The sequence below is a fragment of the Zalophus californianus genome, chromosome 3 (genome assembly GCF_009762305.2).
Source record: "Zalophus californianus isolate mZalCal1 chromosome 3, mZalCal1.pri.v2, whole genome shotgun sequence".
Classification (NCBI taxonomy): Eukaryota; Metazoa; Chordata; class Mammalia; order Carnivora; family Otariidae; genus Zalophus; species Zalophus californianus.
In genome coordinates this window covers 152157918-152182529 of record NC_045597.1, presented here as the reverse complement: position 1 = coordinate 152182529, position 24612 = coordinate 152157918, and the positions used below count along the sequence as shown (strand labels likewise).

The window sequence follows — 24612 nt, the reverse complement described above, 5'->3', positions numbered from 1 at the left end:
TCGTTTTTATTTTTCATCTTTACAGTCATATTCCATCCCTTCATTGTATTTACACTTATTTTTGTGTGTATATACATAAGTTTTTCATTCTTTAAAATTTTGGGTGGCAATTTCTTCTAACAGACCAAAATACACCCAAAACCTAGTGTGTGGCTCTGATATATTTACCAGCCTGATCATATTCTTTTCTTCATTTTCTTTTTTTTCCCCTTTCTTTTCCCCCCATTTCAGGTCTCTTCTGATTTGTTTAGTGTATATTTTTCTGGGGTTGTTGTTGCCCTTTTAGCATTTTTTTAGCATTTTGTTCACTCATTCCTCTATTCTCCTCTGGACAAAATGACAAGATGGAAAAACTCACCTCAAAAAAAAAAAGAACAAGAGGCAGTACCGACTGCGAGGGACTAATCAATACAGACATTAGTAAGATGTTGGAAATAGAGTTCAGAATGATGATTATAAAGATACTAGCTGGGCTTGAAAAAAGTATAGAAGATACTAGAGAATCCCATTCTGGAGAAATAAAAGAACTAAAATCTAACCAAGTTGAAATCAAAAAGGCTATTAATGAGGTGCAATAAAAAATGGAGGCTCTAATTGCAAGATAAATGAGACAGAAGAGAGAATTGGTGATATAGAAGACCAAATGATGGAGAATAAGGAAGCTGAGAAAAAGAGAGATAAACAACTACTGGATCATGAGAGGAGAATTCGAGAGAGAAGTGATACCATAAAGCAAAACAACATTAAAATAATTGGGATCCCAGAAGAAGAAGAAAGAGAGAGGGGGGCAGAAGGTATATTGGAGCAAATTATAACAGAGAACTTCCCTAATTTGGGGAAGGAAACAGGCATCAAAACCCAGGAGGCAGAGAACCCCCCTCAAAATCAATAAAAATAGGTCAACACCCCGACATCTAATAGTAAAACTTATGAGTCTCAGAGACAAAGAGAAAATCCTGAAAGCAGCTCAGGAAAAGAGGTCTGTAACCTACAATGGTAGAAATATTAGATTGGCAACAGACCTATCCACAGAGACCTGGCAGGACAGAAAGGACTGGCATGATATATTCAGAGCACTAAAGGAGAAAAATATGCAGCCAAGAATACTATATCCAGCTAGGCTGTCATTGAAAATAGAAGGAGAGATAAAAACTTCCAGGACAAACAAAAACTAAAAGAATCTGTGAACACCAAACCAGCCCTACAAGAAATATTGAAAGAGGTCCTCTAAGCAAAGAGACAGCCTAAAAGTAACAGACCAGAAAGGAACAGAGACAATATACAGTAATAGTTACTTACAGGCAATACAATGGCACTAAATTCATATCTTTCAATAGTTACCCTGAATGTAAATGGGCTAAATGCTCCAATCAAAAGACACAGGGTATCAGATTGGATTAAAAAAAAAAATAAGACCCATTGATATGCTGTCTGCAAGAGACTCATTTTAGATGCACAGACACCTCCAGATTTAAAGCAAGGGGGTGGAAAACCATTACCATGCTGATGGACATCAAAAGAAAGCTGATGTGGTAATCCTTATATCAGACAAATTTGATTTTAAACCAAAGACTGTAATAAGAGATGAGGAAGGATGCTACATCATACTTAAAGTGTCTATCCAACAAGAAGATCTAACAACTGTAAATATTTATGCCCCTAACGTGAGAGCAGCCAATTATATAAGCCAATTAATAACAAAATCAAAGAAACACACTGACAATAATACAGTAATATTAGGGGACTTTAACACCCCCCCTCACTGAAATGGACAGATCATCTAAGCAAAAGATCAGCAAGGAAATGAAGGCTTTAAATGACACACTGGACCAGATGGACTTCACAGATATATTCAGAACATTCCATCCCAAAGCAACAGAATACACATTCTTCTCTAGTGCCCATGGAACATTCTCCAGAATAGATCACACTCTGGGTCACAAATCAGGTCTCAACTGGTACCAAAATATTGGGATCATTCCCTGCATATTTTTGGACCACAATGCTTTGAAACTAGAACTCAGTCACAAGAGGAAAGTTGGAAAGAACTCAAATTCATAGAGGACAAAGAGCATCCTACTAAAGAATGAATGGGTCAACCATTCATTAATTAAAGAAGACTAAATTAAAGAAGAATTTAAAAAATTCATGAAAACAAATGAAAATGAAAACACAACTGTTAAAAATCTTTGGGATGCAGCAAAGGCGATCCTAAGAGGAAAATATATAGGGTATTTACCCCAAAGATACAAATGTAGTTACCCGAGGGGTGCCTGGGTGGCGCAGTCGGTTAAGCGTCTGCCTTCAGCTCAGGTCATGATCCCAGGGTCCTGGGATCGAGCCCCACATCGGACTCTCTGCTCAGTGGGAAGCCTGCTTCTCCCTTTCCCACTCCGCCTGCTTGTTTCTGCTCTCACTAACTCTCTCTCTGTCAAATAAATAAATAAAGTCTTTAAAAAAATTTAAAAAAAACAAATGTAGTTACCCGAAGGGGTACGTGCACCCCAATGTTTAGAGCAGCAATGACCACAACAGCCAAACTATGGAAAGAGCCTAGATGTCCATCAGCAGATAAATGGATAAAGAAGATGTAGTATATATATATATATATATATATATATATATATATATATATATATATATATACAATGGAATATTATGCAACCATCAAAAAATGAAATCTTGCCATTTGCAACGACATGGATGGAACTAGAGGGTTTTATGCTAAGCAAAATAAGTCAATCAGAGAAAGATAAGTATCATATGATCTCACTGATATGAGGATTTTGAGAAACAAGACAGAGGATCATAGGGGAAGGGAGGGAAAAATGAAACAAGATGAAACCAGAGAGGGAGATAAACCATAAAAGACTCTTAATCTCAGGAAACAAACTGTGGTTTGCTGGAGTGGAGGGTGTGGGAGGGATGGGGTGGCTGGGTGATGGGCATTGGGGAGGATATGTACTCTGGTGAGCGCTGTGGATTGTGTAAGACCAGACCTGTATCCCTGAAACAAATAATACATTATATGTTAATAAAAAATTTTTAAAAAGCCTTAAAAAAAAGTGAACTTCCTTAACCTAATAAAGGGTATATTTGAAAAAAATTACAGTTAACATACTTAATGGTGAGAGACTGAATATCTTCCTCCCAAGATCAAGAACAAGGCAAGGATGTCTTCTCTCATCACTCCTATTCAATCTTGCACTGGAAGACCTAGCTAGTGTAATAAGACAAGAAAAAGAAATAAAGGGCAACAGATTGGAAAGGAAATAAAAGAAAGAAAACAGTTTCACAGAAGTAAAACGTATTCACAGATGTATGCTGACAATCCCAAAGAATCTACAAAACCCCTCTGGAACTAAGAGGGGAGTTTAGCAAGGTCACAGGATACACTGTCAATATACAAAAGTTAATTGCAATGAACTGGAATTTGAAATTTTAAAAAACCATGAAAAGTAAGTCGATATAAATCTAGCAAAAATGTTTAGGATTTATATACAAAGCATTAATGAAAGAAACCAAAGAAGGCCCAGGTAAATGGAAAGATATACCACACCTCTTTTTGATACTCCTTTCTTTTATTTCCTTCAATATGACAACAATAAAAACCATACCTGTCATTCTGAAGCCTGAGGAGAAAGGAGGATGCAACAGAAACAAAACATAATTTGATATAGATCATTAAACATGGGTCACTAGAGTCTACCAGTAGAAATATTTTACTGAGCCCCTTTATTCTTTGCAAGTTTTGTGCCATGTTTTCTCTCTACCATTATCTCCTCCTCTTTAGCTCCCTTTGTATCTTTCTCTTTCCCTTCCTTTCTTCTTTTCTCTGCTCTCTGCTCCACGTTCCTTGTTTCTATTTATGTCTTTAAATGGAGCCCTTAGCTGTCTTTTTCTCTTTCTTTTACTACCTCATACAGCTTAACCAAGGTTTTTTCCTAAGCAAAGATAGTTCTCTACCTAAAATATTTGAGAGAGAGCGAGCTATGGAAATATATATAATAAATATAATCTCCTCTACCCTCTTCAACTTGGTGTTCAGATAGAATTGATGTACATTAAACCATTATATCGACTTTATATAACCACTTATAAACATATAAATGTGAGCTATTATAATCATCAAGGGTAGCGACAACCTTAGTGAGAATGAAGTGCCTTCTCAGGACAGATTAAGGTACTGAGGCACTCCATCAGCCCTCTACTGGTTCCGTAAACATTTCTTGAATAGCTGCTCCATGCCAGGTACTGTAATACAAAGCAAAATAACATTTAGTTCTGGTCCACTCAATATTCAATTCTGAGAGAGACCAACATATGAAAAATACATTAAATGGAATAAGGTGGTTAAGTGACCAGAAAAGTGGAATTTTGGGGGCACAGTCTACAATTCAAATAACCTAGCCTGCTGTTGAACCTCATTTTCTAATTTGTGGCTCAGCAGAAGCAGTTACCTTATACACAGTATAAGCAAGATGCTATAGAACCACATAATTTGCTAAATGGTTTGGAACTCTGTAGGCACTGTGGCCACCATCATGACACATGCAGGACTTTTAAATGCATGACTAACTGTCTATACGTCCCAAGGGAAAGCTGGAGAATCAGAGTATACGCATCATCTTTAATTAATAGACTATACAGTAAGGCTCTCTATTTTGGGATTCGTGTTTAGGTCCTTAAACTTACTTCTCCCATAGCTCTCTGAAACATTTATTGCTTTTCTTATATGAACAGATAAGATTTTTAGTAAAGCCTAAAGGTTACAAGTGTTTCTGGAGCCAGACGGTCCTGAGTTTGACTCCGGAAACTGCCCCTTACCATCAGATTACCGTTGACCAGTCCCTCTAGTCTCATTAAGCCTCATGTCTTTGTCAGTTAGAAATAAGAATGATACTTAATGCTGTGGAGCATGGTGAGGATTAGGTAAAACAATGCATGTAAATCTCAGTACTTTGTCTGGCATGGAGTTAGAGCTCCTGAAGTGCTATGATTGTCGGAAAGAACAATGGGTCTTGTAACTTGTAATTATCCTGACGTGGCAGTAGAGGGAGTACAGTTACTGTAAACTGGACTTGAGTATACTAACAAGATGGAGATTTAAAAAAGCCATTTGTAGAAGGCGTTGTCTCTGTTCTGCTGGAGCTGGAGGGACCTGTGTTCAGATGAGCTAAGACCCACGCCAGACTGTCTTTTCCCAATTACCCTTGCTGTCCTGCTTATTTGATACTAACATGTGCTCCCATCGAATTCAGTATGTCTTTCTGTATGTACACGTTCCCTTGTCCACCTTCAAACTCTAACTCCCCCTGGTTTCCTTAGGACACATTAGAGAGGAAGCTTGGTTGGGACAGGTAAGGTGCTTCCACAAAAATGAAAACAAACAAATGTTTATATTCTTTGTACAAGACTTGGGAGAAGGTGGAGCTGGCTTACAACCAGCATCAGGGAAAGTGATAGCCCCTTCTCTTCCCTCGCTGACTCCCACCCAAGCAGCTCTGCTTAGACATGGTAGAAAAAGCAGTCAGGGAGGATTGACTGAATCCTCTCTGCCTCTGATCTACAGATGTGAACCTGCCTATCTCAGCTGACCTCTCTTCATCTCCAGTTGAAACCCCATCTGTAGAGTGAGGAAAGAAGGGAGGAGGGTTAACCGAGTCACTTTCAAAGTTCCTCACAACCTGGTTATTATTATTCTATTCATAGCAGCTATTACTTAATGTTTTCCCTTATCTCAGTCCTTACATTAGATCTTTGAATCTTCCCAGCAATTTCATGTGGGCTGTAATGCCCCCATTTTTACAGAGTTTGAGGCTCAGAGAGGTTCAGTAGCTGATCTGACTTTGTACACCTAGAAAGTGGCACGATCAGAACTAGAATCTGTTTTTCTGCAAGTCTATAATCTGATATTTCCATGTTAAGATGAGGCGAAAAAAATTAGAACTAGGGATTTAACTAGGGCAAATAGGGCATCAATTATAGGGGGAGAGGAATCTGTTGTGATCTTTGAGTTTGGTAAACTGGGGATTTCACTTTAACGTGCTTTTCTTCCTCTTCTTCTTCTCCTTCCTCCTCTTTCTTCTCCACCCGCCCCCCCAACCCCTTCCTTCTTCTTTGTTTTTGACTCTAAGGGACTGATGAAGCCAGGGTCAATGTAGGGCCAAGAAATTGGGACCTGGCTATTTAGACTTGATTCTAAGAAAGAAAAGTAAACTGGACATAGAGATACCTGTTCCTAGAAGCCTGGCTCAGTTCATGAAATAGGAAGGTACGGCTTTAAGGCAGGTGCTTTAACCAAGGAAAAAAGTGTTCATTTGAGCACAGAATCCCTCATGATATACCACTGAATAAACTGATTGTGGTGGATAAGATATGGTAGACAAAACAGAGGTTTCATAAATGTCTGCGGAATCTGGGAGGTAGTCCCCAAGACCTTTTTTAGGAAAAGCCACCTGTCTGTGAAAATAAAACTTTTTTTACATTTTTTTTAAGATTTTATTTATTTGAGAGAGAGGGAGAGAAAGAAAGAGAGTGAGCACAAGCAGGGCCAGGGGCAGAGGGAGAAGTAGACTCCCCACACTGAGCAGGGAGTCAGCCATGGGACTTGGTCCTAGGACCCTGGGATCATGACCTGAGCTGAAGGTAGACGCTTAACTGACTGAGCCATCCAGGTGCCCCAAAACTATTTTTATAATAATAATGTTTTGCCTTTTCACTGTCATAAAATGAGAAGTATACACATTGAGGTATGATGATTGTCTCAAAGAAAAGCACTCGTGTGATTGTCACAAAACATCATTCTTACTTGGAACAATGACTTGACAAACTATGGTTATTCAAACTTGGGTATCTGGAAGACATTTTCCTGAAAACGAACAGGGTGCAACTGTCACTTCAGGGAAAACACTTGGCAATGTCTGTTTCCAATAATAAAATTGGAGTTTTCAAGCAAAAATTAGAATTTGGAAAACTTGCATCCTCCCTCTGAGCTTAACAATTTCCCAATACTTAAAAATACTTTTTCTAAAAAGATTTTTTATTTTATTTATTTGACATAGAGACAGAGATAGTGAGAGAGAGAGCACAAGTAGGCAGAGTGGCAGGCAGAGGGAGAAGGAGAAGCAGGCTTCCCGCGGAGCAAGGAGCCGACAAGGATGTGGGGCTCGATCCCAGGACCCTGGGATCATGACCTGAGCTGAAGGCAGCCACTTAACCGACTGAGCCACCCAGGCGCCCCTAAAAATACTTTTCTAATGAGATCCGTGGTGATATTAGCTAATAGGATTTTCTGATTTGTATGATAAAGTGTGTCAGCATTTAGAAGACCTGCATAATTTAGTGGATTCATAGTTTTCCAAATAACCAATATGTGATATTGCAAAATCATGTGTGGGTAAAATTTCCATTTAAAATACAAGATACGACAACAGATTTTTTTTAAGATTTTTTTTTTTTTTTTTTTTATTGAGAGAGAATGAGAATGGTAGAGAGCATGAGAGAAAGGAAGGTCAGAGGGAGAAGCAGACTGGGACTCGATCCCAGGACTCCAGGATCATGACCTGAGCCGAAGGCAGTCGCTTAACCAACAGCCACCCAGGCGCCCTATGCCAACAGATTTTAATGTAACAGTATATATAAAGCTTGCTGATGGAGTTTCACATTCCACAGTGCGCCAACCCTTAAAAAACTACCACTTATTGAGTTTTGTTGTCACACCAAAGAAGGATATCCACATTATCTGCAAAGGCTATTAAAATGCATCTCCTTTTCCAATTACGTATCTGTGCGAGTCCAGATTTTCTTCAAATACTTCAACCAAAACAATTGCAAAAGATAAAATGCAGAAGCAGATATAAGAATCCAGCCATCTTTTCCCAACCAATACATTAGAGGTTTTTAAAAAATGAAAATCTATGCCACTCATTCTCACTAATTTTTTAAATTTTTTAAAAAATGTAACAAAAATTTTTTTCAAAGATTTTATTTACTTAAGTAATCTCCATATCCAACGTGGGGCTCGAATTCACAACCCTGAGATCAAGAGTCACCTGCTCCACCAACTGAGCTGGCCAGGTGCCCCCTCACTAATTTTTTTATGTTAGAAATATACTTGTTTTTCACTAAAAAAAGTTTATTTTAACACATAATGGGTTTATTCTTATATTTTTTAATAAGTATTTTAATTTTTTTCTTCAGATTTAGTTTTAATACTGTAAATATGAATTTAATACAGAATAGTAGTACACAAAAATTCTTTGGAGCTGTCAACAATTTTTAAGAGGATAAAGGTGTCATGAGATCAGTTTGAAAACTGCCGAGGGAGTCCCGAGGTGAGGTCCTTAAAAGGAAGAAGAGAAAGAAGTCTCTGCTTTGTATAGCAGGCACTCAACAGTTGAGTATAATGATGATAAAGACAGGCAAAACCAGTATGACTAACACTAGAAGGCAGGAAGTGAAAAGTGCTAAATGAGTGGTCTAGATCTGTGCTAATAGTGTAGCCACCAGCCACCTGAGGCTATTAAACATTTGAAATGTGGCTAGTCCAAATGGAGATTTCCCAAAAGTGTCAATTACACTCCAGACTTCAGAGATTTAGTATGAAATAAGGAATGCAAAGCATCTCATTAAAAATTTTTATATTGATTATATGCTGAAATGTTAATATTCTGTATTATTGGAGTATTTATAGCATTGAAATTAATTTTGCCTGTTCCTTTTATCTTTTTTTAATGTGGCTATTAGAAAATTTAAGCTTGTGGCTTGCATTTTATTTTTCTTGGACAGGACTCATTTGAATGGGAAGTGTGATGAGAATTCAGAGCAGGATAAAGTTGCTGTGGGTTGGAGTCATCAGTGAAATCTTCACCAAGGATAAGGATTTCAAAAAAATTAGAAAAGACAAACCAAAAAAACAGACTCTTAACTATAGAGAACAAACAGAGGGTTACCAGAGGGGAGGTGGGGTGGGGAGATGGGTGAAATAGAGGAAGGGGATTAAGAGTACACCTATCTTAATGAGCACTGAGTAATATATGGACTTGTCTTGTTGAATCACTATATTGTACATCTGAAACTAATGTAACACTGTATGTTAACTACACTGGAATTAAAATTAAATTAAATTTAGAAACAAGAGGGATGGGATTTCAGTAAGTAGACAAATGGGGGGAGGAAGCTACAGTTGAAGGGAGCATCAGTACTGAAATAGGAGAGTTCATCTACGGAGCAGAACAGATTGGTCGAACAGATTGGTCTGCCTCAGATCTTGGGCTCCTGGGTAGGGAGTGTGTGTGTGTGTGTGGAGGGGAGATGAGGGGAGATTCCAGGATAGGTTGGGGCCAGATTGTACAGAATTTTGAGTGCCAAGAATTTGTGGACTTTTTCAGGACAGACTGCTTCCCCAGAGAAAACCAGACTCTGCCCCATAGCTTATGGGATAACCCAAAGGTTATCTTCAGGTAGGGGACACTTTCTTCAGGTGGGGACAGAGCAGCAGAAGCTCCTGGAAACTGCCCAGTGAGCAAGCAGCCAAGACCAGGCCTGCTTAACCAGGGAATAGAGTGATGCGGAGTGTGACTTTGGAGTGGACCGACTTATTTTTGTGTGTGCAGGAGGGACAGGGGCGGTGAATTTAAGCACACGATCATGCTAATAATGTCAGGAGGGAGAGGGAACCCCGGGTAAGTGTACCCGCTTGATGACTGATCTGAGAGTGGGGAAGCAGACCTTTACCTTGGTGTATTGCTCTAGACTCATGCATAAACAAATTGAGTCATTCTTTCTGCCTCATTCAGTCTATCTTCCTTTATTTTTATCTTTATTTTCCTGAATATTTAGTAGAACTTGTGTGTTGAGGGTTAACATCTAGCTTGGAAGAGATGAAGTCAAAAGACCACCAGGGAGGGTGTGCAAACCCCTGGCCTCTTATCTAGGGTCAGAAGCTAACTCATTGAGTAACTCCGGTCACCTCTCTGGGCCTCAGTCTCTCCATATATGAAAGAGGCATTAGAATCAGATGAGACCAAGGCTCCCTCCAGCTCTGTGATTCTAGAATAGGCCCATGTCACAAAGGGAGAAAAGCATCCCATAGCAACCAGGTACAGGGCTACTGGGCAAGGAGGGAAGGAGGATGCTGGGCTAGTAAGGGCGGGTGTGAGTAGCAGGCACAGGAGCTGGCCCAAACCTTTGGGTGAGGCTGTTCTCCTCCTAGTGAGCGGACCCTGCTGGAATTGGAGCACGGTGAGATCTAAGAGTTTGATATTTTGGTCCTGGCACCCCTATCCCTCCCAGGGGCTGGCTCACCAGGGTGAGTGGAGCCTGAAAGGAGGAAGCCAGGAATTTACCTCTAGGCAAGTAAGTCTCTGGGGGGCGGGGGGTGGGGTGTGTGTCTCAGATTACCTGGGAAACCCCTGAAGAAAAGTGTGTGTAGCCCCCATCTACCCATCCACCTCCTGACGCCCCTGGGCCCCCCGCAGTTACAGGAGTGATTGGTGGGGATGAGGAGAGGGCGCCCTGCGAAGGGGCTTCGGCCTGATCTTGCTCTTTAGCATTTCTAGAATAGAGAGTGGGTGGGACCCGACTCAAGTAAAGTCCCGGAGACTCTAACACTGACGCACAGGAAAGCCTCAAGTGGGCGGAGAAATGCAAATCTACTACTGACAATGGCGTCAGCGGCTTTGTCCTGGGGACTGTGAAGGGCGATTCTGACTCTAGACTTGACACCGCCTGGGACCTGGGCTGAGAGAGCCAGGTAAGTAGGCAGAGCACACCTTCGTGTTGCTTCTCCGGAGGAGCACGGGCCAGGAAGTGCTTATGCAGGATGCTGCTAAGGCTGCGCTGTTCACTCGGTGCTGCGACAGTCGCTTCACTTTAGCTGGTGTGAGGATGGGTGATTCTACACAGCGTCCGACTCCTTGATCCAGAGACGCGCTGGGGCGCGTGTCACAGGTCTCTCGGTGACACTCGGGGGCTCAGCCCCCACATCTGCCCGGTGGGAGGGGCACTTGTGGCTGATGCGGAGGTGTGTCCTCGGGAAGTGCTGAAAGTGAGCCCCTCTTCACTTTCTTAGCTTCTCTGAGCTACAGTGCCTGACTTAGATTGAGTACCTGGCTTTCAGAAACAAGTCCGGAGCTGGGGTAGCCAGTGGCTGTGGCTTTGATGAGAGGGAGTGGTATTTTAGGGCATGTCATCTCCATTGCAAGCTGTGTGTCACAGAGCCAGAGTGGCACTCTTAGCTCCCAGACAGCGTGACAAAATGCCCCTTTATTTAGGGGCATTATTTAGGGGCATTATATTAGGACTTTCAAAGAGGATAGACAGGCACTCAATTTTCAGAAGAAATATTCCATAGTTTTCTTGTGACGGGAGAATGAGCCCTTAGAGAGTGAAAGCCTACAAAGGAGCTAAGGATGACTAAAGGCATTTCTAGAGGCTTCAACAGAGAAGAGGGTCCTTGGACTATACACCTTATCCTTCCCGTCTTCAGCCTTAAGTTCAGCTCTCTGGAAGGTGGACCCAGCTCCTAGGAGTAATTTATCTAACTTTGGGACAAGTTCAGCCCAGTTAATTCTTAGTTAGAAAACAGATTTTCACCCAAATCATAGCAAGGATTTAAGAAAAGTAGTAATGATGATTATAATGGCATTTTCAGCTCATGTTCTCTCACCGTTATCTAGAATAAGTTGACAGGGATATAGCAGGACAATGTCATTATAGCATGGGAACAAATGTTCCAAGTCTGTGATATATATATATAGATATATATCTCTCTATATATCTATATATATCTCCAGCATCTGCAAAAACAACTGTGTCTGGTTTCAGGAGACCTCAGATCGGTCCTTAGGAGCTGTGCATCTTGGGTAGGGGTCATTTTGCTTACTTGTCCCTCAGATTTTTTTTTTTTCATTTTTAAAGTTGGAGTAAAACTTACTCTCCACCTGCCCTATTCACAACCACATCAGAATTGCCACTCCTTTAACAAGCACTTACTGAGACACTCACAATATGCCTAGAATGGTGCATGTAAAGGTCTTCAAGACATAAAGTGATATGAAAATAAAACATTATTTCTTTTCCCGGTTCCTTTCTTTTAGAAAACATCCCTCTATTGATTTAGGTCAGGGAAAAGGTGCCCCAGAACGGTTCCATTTGAAACCTGAGGAATCCATATATGAAATATATGAAATCTGTTATCATGACCTTCTGTAGGCAAAAGGAAATCTTAACTTACCTACAAGATAGGCCGAGATATTATGGTGATTAATCATGTAAAAGTTTTGTTCCTTTATCTAAAATTGCTGATAAAACTCTCAGAACTTTGACTTTGGAAAAAGTAAAATACTATAGCTTCAAGATGTCGTATTAATCTCCCTGAGTTAGGAAATGTTTAAAGCTTCTAAATTGGTGAGAATAGGATAACGTGGGGGAAACACATACTTTTGTTTTGTGAGAGGCTGCCAAATACACATCTAGTGTGGTTTCTTCCTCAATTAACCTGAGGGTTTAACCACTGTCGGTTGCATACCAGAGACTAATTAAAAGTTGACTTTAAAAGCTCTGCCCAGTCATAGTGGATCATCATACGGAGAAATATAAATATGTATTGATTCAGAGATATTTTGAACTGAAAGAATTAGAGCCCACAAAAATGCATACATATGCAAACTCTTCATAAAGCTAAGACCAAATTTGACCAGAGGTCTAGGAATATAAGTATGACTCTGGAAGCCAGATAAATCTGAAATAAAGAAAAAAGGATTGGGCAGTTTGACATACAAGAAGCTTTTATTGGGTGCCCCTCATACAGAAAGTCTAAAGAGGGTCTGAGAAGGCGCAGTTGAGTATGTTTGCCTTCAGGTGGCTCAAAGTCAAGAGTGCAGATGGAGCAAGGGATAGGAAAGGAATTTGTTGAGAACACAGATGTGTGTGACAGATTGGAGTTGTTGAGGGGGAGTGAAAGCTTTCTGGAGAAAGTTCTGGAGTTCCCATTAGAGCAAAGCAGGACATGGTTTGGGGATAGGGAACTTTTTTTTCTTTATAAGGGATGACTTAGGAAAAAGCTGAGAATGTTTTGTCTTTGGATTGAAAGCATTTTCTCTTTACTGTTTTCTTATATAAGGTGACTATAAAAGAAAAATTTTTTCAGTTACTTAACTAATGGACAACATTGTCTTTGAAACCTAAGAGAGGGGTGTGGCTCAGTCAGTTAAGTGTCTGCCTTCGGCACAGGTCATGATCCCAAAATGTCCTGGGATCAAGCCCCACATCAGACTCCCTGCTCCGTGGGGAATCTGCTTCTCCCTCTTCCTCTGCCTCTCCCCTGCTTGTGCTCACTCGTGCTCTCTCTTGCTCTTGCTCACTCTCTCTCAAATAAATAAATAAATAAATAAAATCTTTTAAAAAATCTAAGGAATAAAACATGTACCACAGTTATTAACATTATTTTTAAACTCTAATTTTACTTCTTCATTTATAGCATGTCTCAGTGGAATCAAGTCCAACAATTAGAAATCAAATTTTTGGAGCAGGTAGATCAATTCTACGATGACAACTTTCCTATGGAAATTCGACATCTGTTGGCTCAGTGGATTGAAAATCAAGACTGGTAGGATCAAACATTATTTTATTTTCCCTAGAGGTTGATGTACAAATGCTTTATGCTCTATCCCTGTGGATTTATTCTGTGAGCTTGACTGAATAGGTGCCTTCTTTCAGATAAAGAATTTTCTTCAAGGATTTGGAAAGCTTCTTCAAAGGAAGAGAATCATTGTTCTTTCTGGTTTTATCGGTTGTAGATGAAAACTTAAGGCTTCTAGTGCCTTGGTTTTTTTTAAGCCCAAATCCCAGTAATTTCTAAATATTAAAAAGCCAAGAAGTAAACCTATTGTTTATCTCAATTTTCAATTTACAAATGCAGTGTAAATAATTATTTTTTCTTATTATGTTTTATAATCATTCTTTAAAGCTGTTTATCATGCACAATAATTTTTTTGCTTTGAATAATCCTCTAACTTTTTATTGTGATAAAATATACATAACATAACATATGCCATTTTAACCATTGTAGATAAATGGTTTAGTAGCATCAGGTATATTTACACTGCTGTGCAATCACCACCGTCCATCTCCAGAATTTTTTCATCTTCCCATAATGAAACTCTATCCTCATTAACCAATAGCTCTTCACTGTCTGTACCCCAGACCCGGCAACCACCATTCTATTTTCTGTCTCTCTGAATATGACTCTAGGTACTTCAAGTAAATGGAATCACACAGTATTTGTGCTTTTGCGGCTGATGTATTTCCCTTACCATATTTTTTTCAAGGTTCATTCATGTAACATGTATCAGAATTTCCTTCTCTTTTTAAAGCTGAATGATATTCTATTGTAGATGTATGCCACATTTTGTTTATTCATCTGCCAGTTAACCCTGGAGTTGTTTCTATCTTTTGACTATTGTGAACAAAGTTAATATGAACATTGATGTACAAATACCCATTCAAGGTCCTGCTTTCAATTCTTTTGAGTATCTACCCAGAAGTGGAATTGCTGTGTGTAATTCTCTGCTTATATTTTGAAAAATCTCCATCCTGTTTTCCACAGCGGCTGTACCATTTTCCATTCCCACCAGCAGTGCACAAGGGTCCCAGTCTCTCCATACCCTCACCAACACTTATTATTTGGGGTTTTCAGTAATAGCCATCCTAATAGGTATGAAGTGGTAGCTCACGTTTTGATTTGCATTTCCCTAATGATTAGTGATGTTGTGTCTACTTTGATGTGTACAGTTTAATTTGTAAAAGCCTTTAAATGCTTGTCACTGTGGAATAGATCGATCTCTTAAAATTAGTATGGTAAAAAAGTAGACATTCTACTAAGTTGTTTCCTGCTGTGTAATAACACTTTTGTTTTTTAGGGAGGCGGCTTCCAATAATGAAACCATGGCAACAATTCTTCTTCAAAACTTGTTAATACAACTGGATGAACAGTTAGGTCGTGTTTCCAAAGAGAAAAACCTGCTCTTGATACACAATCTAAAAAGAATCAGGAAAGTCCTTCAGGTGAGAATGCATTCTACTTTTTCAAAAATGTTTGGATTTATGTGTCTTAAATTCAACGAAAAAATCAAATCTGTACCCTTAATATTATTTTCAGTTCAGATTTAAAAGAGGGGAAATTTGAATTCTCTTATCATTTTAAATTTTATGCTCTATTTTATTTTATTAATTAATGTTTGTTTTTCATGTAATTTCTATCTGAAATACACTGTAAGTGGGAGGGTGTGTGTGATTTGCATGTGACTATTTACTAGTTATGTTCAAATTTGACGCTGCTGGAACAAGGATTTCAAAGATAATAGGTTCCTGGCTATCCCCTAGTCCTCTCTTGCCTTTCTCTCTCATGTAACAATTTCGTTAGTATTGTTTTCCCGTTTGTAGATAGAGGTATCATGGTTGTATGTATCCTTCCAGAGTTGGTTCACATCTTACCTCCTCCCAAAGCGTGCCTTGGTACTCACTAGCCCCTAGCTCTAGGTCTCTAGCCTCTAGCTCTCCAAAGTTTCGCCCAGGCAAAGCTCTTCCGTCTGTGGTCTGTGTTCTCACAACACCTGCAACACATAGGTACCATGGCTCTTAGTGTATTCTTCATCAGTGGAATTTCTGTGTGTTTATCTTCTCCCCAAAACTGTGGGCTTTAGTATTCGGCTTTGAATTCCCAGTGCCTACCACAAGACTGGATATAGTAGATGTGTAATATTCATTGATTACAGGGATGAATGAATGAATGAATGGAGTGAAACAAGTATCTAAAGAATTAAGGGCAGGCTAATACTGAGTTAAACTCAGAGGTGCTAACATACATAACGAACTCTGAACATGAACTGCTGTAATGTTTCCTGAGTGTCTATACAATGTATTAGACAACATGAAAAATGCATGTGCCATTTCTCAGTGAGGCATTCTTAAAATCCCAGAGTTACAATGAATACATTTTTAGAAAATTTTACCTAGACTATGATAGAAATGTGCCGGAAGTTACGAACATTTGTGGGAGGGGCATATATGTTTTTCCTATTGTATGGATTGCACCGAGCCATCTTTGCTCTTGTAATCCCCTACAGGTTTGCAGAACATGTGGCCCAGGTAGGAAAATAGCTTGTTGCCAACAAAACAGGATTTTTCACAGCATAAAGCAAGCAGTCTCTACAGAGATAAGACATTTAACCTTGGCTTTATTAGCTTAGGGCTCCAATCAATAAACCTAAAACAGGGGTGGGCATATTGCTACTCACAAGTCAAATGTGAGTAAGTCCCTGCCTGTTTTGAGGGCCTGTGACTAAGAATGGTTGTTACAGTTTTAGGTGGTTGAAAAAGAATAAAAATAAAATAAATACATTTGTGACATGAAAAATTCCATGAAATTCAAATTTTTGTATTTTAGTGAACTCAGCCATGCCCATTCATTTACATATTGACTCACTGCAGCGACAGAGATTGTCCCCCAAAACCTAAAATAAAAATGTGTGTATGTGTATTGTGTATGTGTATGTATCAATCATATTTATCTGGCCTAGAAGCAAAGGCCCTACAGGTGACTTGGCTAAAGGGACACAGATGGATAAAATGAATGATACATGGTATTTGGAAATTCTGAAATTTGAAATTCTCAAAATGTGACCTTGGGCAATCAATCTTTCTGAATGCTCACATCTTTTCATGTAAATGAGGATAATCCTCATTTACTTTTGGGGATTGTAAAGAAGACTGGAGTTTCTATTCTGGCAAAAAAAAATAGGCTTCCAATAAATGGTTTTTGTTGTTGATGGGGAAAAGAACAGGATTTTCTTAGGAGAAATCAAGGGTAAATTTACAGCCCATTTGGGGGGGGGGAGATAAGATTTTGAGGGAGTTTAAGAACCTGCAGTAACTCTCATTCACATTTCAACTCAAGCAAAAACTCTTCTGTGTTTGTCACTGGCCCTCCAACATCTTATCTCTGTAGACCCCTCCCAACAAACTGCCCCATGCTCCTCGACATCCCTGCCCCAGAAAAATAGATCTTCTTATTCCCAAACATACCAAACTCACTCTTCAAAGACTCTGAGCCTCTTTCCATGGCTAAGAATGCAATGCCATCCCTCTCACTCCAGCCCAGTTGCCAGTCATTCCTGGAGGACCTGTGGATGTCCCAGTGCATCAAGGAAACCTTCACCCTCATCCTTCACGGAGCACAGGTTGCAAGATAACCAGCATCTCCTCTGTGCTGGATGTGACTAAGCAGGTCACAAGCTCTTTGAAGTAAAAGCCTGACCTCCTTTTTTGACCTCCCTGCTCCCTCCCGTACCCCCTGTGGTTCTCCTACAAACTAGGAACTCAAAAAACAGTTTTGTTGGTTAAGATATTTTGAACTGACAAAACACTTGCTCTTTCCTTCATTTTATAAGCTATACTTTTTGAGTATTTGTATTAATTCAGAATACAGTAAAAAATAGTAATAGAGAACATTGTCAACTATGGTTATAGATCTAAACAAACCTGCATTTTATGTTTCTTTTTAATATATCATATTCCCATTATTGTTTATTTTGGGGTTTATTTTTTTGACAAGTCTTTTTGATAAAACAACACCCCCCGCTTCCCCAAGAATTAAAAGAGAAAAAAAAACCTCCTATCAAAAGACTGTTGACACCGTGCTTATCCGGTTTGAATGTTTTCATCCTGAGATTTTAAATGCAATCCATGTTAACTATTATAGCAAAAAAGAGCAAACAATACAGTTCCAGGGGAATTAAACCAGTGTAAGGCAGATTTATTTTAGTTCTTTACAGAACAGCTGAGTTCTCCAGTTTCAATATTGTAATTTACTCTGAGGTGGGAAGCAGCTGAACACCGATGTCCAGCTCACCTTTGCCCCTTTAAGGGGAGGCAGCTTCAGGTCAAGGCCAGGAGTAAAGACTGCCTCAGGCTGAACCCTGGCTCTGGGGTGCACTTACCTTGCCCTATAGCCCAGCGCAAGATGTTTGCACTCTCTGGCCTCAGTTTCCTCAGCAGTGGGGAGCAGAATCACACTCGTTCATACCCCAGGGGTGTTAGAAGCATTAAAAAATTCTGAAGAATGTGGTAAGCTTAGGATTTGCTAAAAAGAAATACCTGCCCTAGATATTTCAAGAATGCTTTGCCCTGTTCCTGGGCCTTTTTTTTTTTTTTTACCAATAGCCTATATTTTAGAGCAGTTTTGGATTTATAGAAAAGTTGAGCAGAAGGTACAGAAAGTTCCCTTATACTGCCTCTCTACCTGACCCTCCCCAGTGTCCCCTATTAGAAACATCTTGCATTGCTGTAGTACATCTTTTACAGTTGATGAATCTGTTGTGATACGCTATTATTAACTTATGGTCCAAGATTATATGAGGCTTTACTCTCTGTGCTGTCCAATTCTATGGGTTTTGGCAAATGCATAATGTCATATATCCACCATGTCAGTTTCACTGCCCTAAAATCTCCTCTGCTCTACTAGTTCATCCTTCCCTTCCTTACCCCAAACTTCTGGCAACCACTGATCTCTTTTTACTTTTTCTCTGTCCTGCATTTTCCAGACTGTCATATAGTTGGAATCATATAGTCTGGAGATTTTCCAGATTGGCTTCTTTCACTTAGTAATATGCTTTTAAGCATGTCTTTTTGTAACTTGAGAGCTCATTTCTCATTATTGCTGAACAATATTCCCTTGTATGGATGTACTATAGTTTGTTGATCCATTTTTGGCAATTATGAATAAAACTGATATTAACATTCATGTGGAAATTTTTGGGTGGGCAGGAGTTTTCAACCCATTTGGTTAAATACCCAGGAGCTTGATTGCTGGATCTTTGTTCTTGGGCTTTCAATCACAAGCCTCTTTTCCTACTTACTCATCTTCCTCACTGTATCTTTGCCTGCTCAGGCTGCTATAACTGAAATATAATTGATTGAGTGGATTTGAAATAACAGGCATTTATTTCTCACAGTTCTGGAATCAAGGAAGTTCAAGGTGCTGGCAGATTCGGTGTCTGATTCAGCTTCCTGGTTCAGAGACAGCTGCCTTTTCACTGGACCTCACATGGCCCAGTGGGGAGGGAACTCTCTCGGTTTTCTTTTTTTTTAATTTTATTTTATTATGTTTGTTAGTCACCATAAAATACATCATTAGTTTTTGATGTAATGTTCCACGATTCATTGTTTTTGTATAACACCCAGTGTTCATGCAGTACGGGCCCTTCTTAATACCCATCACCAGGCTAACCCATCCCCCCACCCCCACCCCCCTAAAACCTTCAGTTTGTTTCTCAGAGTCCATAGTCCCTCATGGTCCCTCTCTCCCTCCGATTTCCCCCCCTTCATTTTTCCCTTCCTTCTCCTAATCTCTAGGTTTTCTTCTATAAAGATGCTAATCCCATTCATGAGGGCTCTACCCTTATGACTTAATCACCTCCCAGAGGCTCCACCTCTTAATAGCATCACATTAGGGGTTAGGACTTCAATATATAAATTAAGGAAACACAAATATGCAGCCTATAAGAAACTTCCTCTCTATCTTTTTCCCTCAGAATGACATCTAAAAAATTAAAGTGGGGGCACCTTGGTGGCTCAGTCAGTTAAGCGTCCGACTCTTGATTTTGGCTCAGGTCATGGGCTCGAGCTCCATGTTGTGGAGTCTGCTTAAGATTTTCTCTTTCTCGGGCACCTGCATGGCTCAGTTGGTTGAGCGACTGCCTTTGGCTCGGGTCATGATCCTGGAGTCCTGGGATCGAGTCCCGCATCGGGCTCCCTGCTCAGCGGGGAGTCTGCTTCTCCCTCTGACCCTCTTCCCTCTCGTGCTTTCTATCTCTCATTCTCTCTCTGTCAAATAAATAAATAAAATCTTTAAGAAAAAAAAGATTTTCTCTCTCTCTGTCCCTCCCTCCCCGTGTGTGTATGTGTGCATTCTCTCCTGTCTAAAAAAAAAAAAAAAAAAAATTAAAATGGTGCATATTCATAATAAAAAATTAAAGTAATACAGGAAAAAATGCAAAAAAATGAGATAATCCAAAATCTACTCCTACATATAACCACATTAATATTTGTTGAGTGTCATTCCAGACATCTATACATACATATGTGGATAGAAGGCTGCCTGTTGACACTTTATACCCAGTGGTTACCAGAATCTTAGAAGTCTCCTGTGCCCGATCTCCAACTCCACTTTGTTTTCTTCCCAACCAGAGTAACCACTAATCTAAATTTTGCATTTATCAGTCTCTTCCTTTTTGTTATAGTTTTACCAAATATGTCGGCATCCCTAGAAAACATAGCGTATAGGTTTGCAACTTACTGACTCTTACATAAATGGGATCAAAGTATATTCATTCCTCACAGTTTTCTTTCTTCACTTAATCTTGTTCCTAAGATGGATCCGTGTTGATGTGTGCAGCAGCAGTGTATTCATTTTCATTGCTGCATAGTATTCCATTGTGTGAATGTATCATGGCTTATCCATCTTACTGTTGATATGCGTGTGGGTTACTTCTAGTATTCATTCACTATTTCAAAGGATGTTGGGCTGAACGTGTGTGCTCCTTGGTGCATGAAATGTGCATGAAATTCTCTAGGATAGATACCTAGGAGTGGAATTGCTGAATCATGGAGTATGTACATCTTTAATTGCACTAAGTAATGCCAAAATTGTTTTCCAAAATGGCAATACCAGTTTACACTCTCCTAATAGAGTAAGAGTCCTGGCTCCATATCCTTGTACATACTCGTAGTGGTCATATATCACATATCAATCTGGTGGTGTATCCATGTTACTTCTTCAGTTTAATATTTTGTTCTTTTTCTAACTTCCTTATTCAAGTGCTTTTTTTATTTTGATCCTTTCTCTTTTTTTCTTATAAATGAATTTAACTCTATATATTTTTTAAAGATTTTATTTATTTACTTGAGAGAGAGAGTGAGAGAGAGAGCACATGAGAGGGGGGAGGGTCAGAGGGAGAAGCAGACTCCCTGCCGAGCAGGGACCTGATGCGGGACTCGATCCCGGGACTCCAGGATCATGACCTGAGCCGAAGGCAGTTGCTTACCCAACTGAGCCACCCAGGCGCCCTAACTCTATATATTTTTGAGAAGTACTTTATATATTTTAATATGTTTTGCTTTCACTGTTCATTTTGAAATAGTCCATAATTTCAGTATTGACTTATAATTTCTAGATAAATTTAAAAACTGTCCCACTAAAAATACATAGAAATGCTAGATAAAATAGAACAGATTTTTAATTGCATAGGTAAGCTCATCACATTAGAAGAAGTTATAGAACCAAAAATGATTTTTTAACTGTAAGTAGGAGCTGCACTGGGGACTGTCATATATTCTTGGATTCTAGAAATACAGATCTCAAGTGTAAAGGACATCAGAAAGAAAGAAAAGATCCCAAAAGTAACAAGAGAGAACAAATATATTACCTACACAGAAATGAGAGACAAACTGAAAGCCAAATTTAAAACAGAAACAAGAGAGAGAAGAGTAGAATAATTTCTTCACAGAGCTGGAATACAATATCCATCAACTTAAAATTCTATACCCAGCTAAATTATTATGCAAAATTGAAAATTCACCACACAGATACTACTGAAGGAAACTGAACACAGATGTTAAGCATGCATGGTAAAATTTCTTTTTTTTTTTTTTAAGATTTATTTATTTATTTGAGAGAGTGAGAATGAGAGAGAGAGTACACGAGAGGGGAGGAGGGTCAGAGGGAGAAGCAGGCGCCCCGCCGAGCAGGGAGCCTGATGCAGGACTTGATCCCGGGACTCCAGGATCATGACCTGAGTCGAAAGCAGTCGCTTAACCAACTGAGCCATGAGCCACCCAGGCGCCCCATGGTAAAATTTCAAAAGTACCACTACAAGTGAAAATAGAGTGTAGAAGAAATTAAAAGAATAAAAAAAATTTAGAATCTGTAAAAAAAATTGAAACCCAAATAATGTCTATTAAATAGACAAAACTCAGCAGTTATTAGACAAATTGTGGATTGCATCTAAAATATAAAATAACAAAAGATGATGAGATCAAAGAGGTGTGTGAAAGCTGTCTTGTAGAGAAGCCTGGGGGGCCTTGGTTTATTCTGAGAGTAATGGGAAGCCACTGACAGGTTTGAGCAGGGGTGTAACATGAACTGCTCTGTGTTTTAAAAAGCTCACTCTGGCTGTTAAACAGACTGTTGTGAGTCAAGAGGAAATTGGGGAGACCTATTAGAAAATTCTGTTGATTTTTTTTTTTTAAATTAACATATTGAAAGGGTGCCTGGGTGGCTCAGTCGGTTAAGTGTCTGCCTTTGGCTCAGGTCATGATCCCAGGGTCTTGGGATAGAGTCCTGTGTTGGGCTCTTTGCTCAGCAGGGAGCCTGCTTCTCCCTCTCCCTCTGTGTCCCTGCCCCTGCTCCTGCTGTCTCTGTCTCTCAAATAAATAAAATCTTAAAAAAAACAAAGAAATTAACATATTGAAGTCTTTTCCTATTTTTGTGGATTTATCACCACTTCCAAACTTCAACTTCAGAAGCTTTGGCTTTCTGTGCCTGTTACTATGCTGTGGGGAGCGTAGATACAAGATAATGTTGGTGAATTAAACTTTAAAAAAAAATGATTTACAATATCCTTCTTTGATCCACTTACTGTTTTTCATCTTGAAATTTATGGTGTAGTTTTCTTTTTGTTACCATTTGCCAACCAGTAAATGAATTCATCTCTTCATTTTCATACTTTCTGTGTCACTTCGTGCTGGGCTTGTCTTTTATAAATATTATATAGCAATCTTATTGTTTGGTCAACAAATATTGAATGAGTCCTTACTGTGTTACCAGTTACATTTTAAGCACTAGAGATGCTATTGGAGGAAGTCATGAAGCTCACAGTCTAAACAATTCACACCTCCTATGTTTTGTTTTGTTTTGTTAAAGATTTTATTTATTTATTTGACACAGAGAAAGAGACAGCGAGAGAGGGAACACAAGCAGGGGGAGTGGGAGAGGGAGAAGCAGGCTTCCCGCCGAGCAGGGAGCCCGATGCGGGGCTCGATCCCAGGACCCTGGGATCATGACCTGAGCCGAAGGTGGCCGCTTGCCCAGCTGAGCCACCCAGGCACCCCGATGTTTTGGTTTTTAACTTAGAGGAACTTCTATGGCCATTCCTCAAAACTTAGTGTTCAGGAAGTAAGGGGAAGCAGGCATCAGCAAGCTTGTCTGATGATAGAACAAAGTTCTCCATCAATTAGAAAGCTGTGTTCAGGGTTTTGGCGTTAACTCTGTGGTTAGCAATCCCACCACCCACCGGGGATTTTTCACCAACCAGGGTAACGATTCTGTTAATGAGAGTTTTAGACCCCATTGGTGAGGAGACACTTACAAGTGTAACCCACATCTCACAAATTCTGCTCTCTGCATCACCATGGCCTCTTCCTCAGAGGGTTTCTCATTTAGGTTTGCCTGAACAAAAACATGGGCTGGAGCTGAAAACTCCTCGAAAGTTGAGGAGATGGTGGGTTCCTTCTCACCCAGGCTGCAAAAATCCTATTGTTGGTCCCGAGTATCAGGTGAAGTGAGATTTTTAACATGACAGGGTGGAGGATTAGAAATATTTTTGCAATAGGAAGGGAGAAAAAAAAAAAAGCTGCTTTAACTGCTGATCTACTCTGAATTTGCCAGATCTTACCCTTTAACTCCTGCTACTTTCTCAGTTCACTCCTCTTCCTTCCCCTCTGTATACCACACGTAAAGAGAAGTGAAGGGGTGACCTCAACTTATGACCTGAAAACAACTTGATATTGCCACTCTGCGTTAACTCTGAAAGAGCTGAGTGGAGGGTTCAATCGTTCACCTCACCTGCTGCTCATGAGCTGGAGCCAGTTTGTCTCACTCCATGGTTATTTCCCCAAGTCCCCTGCATACACACCCCGAATCTGTTTTCATCTGAGATAATTACCGGGTGCTTATTTCTCAGAGGCTTAAAAACCTGCATATTGTGCTGTTGAAGATGGAATGTGAATTACTTGTCGAGATTTTGTTTGCTGCATAATTGGGATAGTCAACAGAAGGCAGATGGTGGGCATTGCATTCCTTGTCCTGTGCACATCACGCTGGAATGGAATCCAGCATGATCAACTCAAGATCCTAGCCACCTGAAATTTCATTCATGAATCATGTTGTGTATATTCCTCCAAGCCTTTCTCTTAACGTATCCAAGGCTGCCTAAATTGTGCTCCCTCCTTATTGTCTTCTCTACCAGTTTATTACTTGACTCCATAGTGATTTGTCCTTTCTCTGAATTCTGATTCTCTTTGACGTGCATGCCAGAGCTTCTTTATGCTATAATGACTTTGTGTATAGTGCATATATGTGTTTTTTTTATTCTAAATGACAGTTTGGATTTTTGAGAGTGAGGCTCATATAGTTTGCTTTGGGGTATACTGTATCTACTCCATAGATATTTGTTGACTGAATATTGGTTTCATCATATGAATTTTAACATCAGGCTCTATTGATCGCTGAACATACAAGGTGAAGAGGACATAGATAAAACCCTGATGTTC

The 24612-nt window shown here is 39.6% G+C and overlaps 1 protein-coding gene across 6 annotated transcripts in view; it reads left to right on the top strand.

Annotated features, from left to right (window-relative positions):
* STAT4 (signal transducer and activator of transcription 4) overlaps window positions 1-24612 on the top strand; it is a 116700-nt gene that overhangs the window by 16590 nt on the left and 75498 nt on the right. For 2 of the 6 annotated variants that reach the window (XM_027591311.1, XM_027591305.1), the window contains exons 3-4: window positions 13484-13612; window positions 14925-15069. In XM_027591311.1, the coding sequence (XP_027447112.1) occupies window positions 13485-13612; window positions 14925-15069 (273 nt within the window). In that variant the 5' untranslated portion in view covers window position 13484. Of the gene's footprint in view, window positions 1-10115; window positions 10360-10553; window positions 10757-13483; window positions 13613-14924; window positions 15070-24612 lie in introns of those variants that run through there. The other 4 variants (XM_027591306.1, XM_027591307.1, XM_027591308.1 and 1 more) reach the window with 4 other exon arrangements.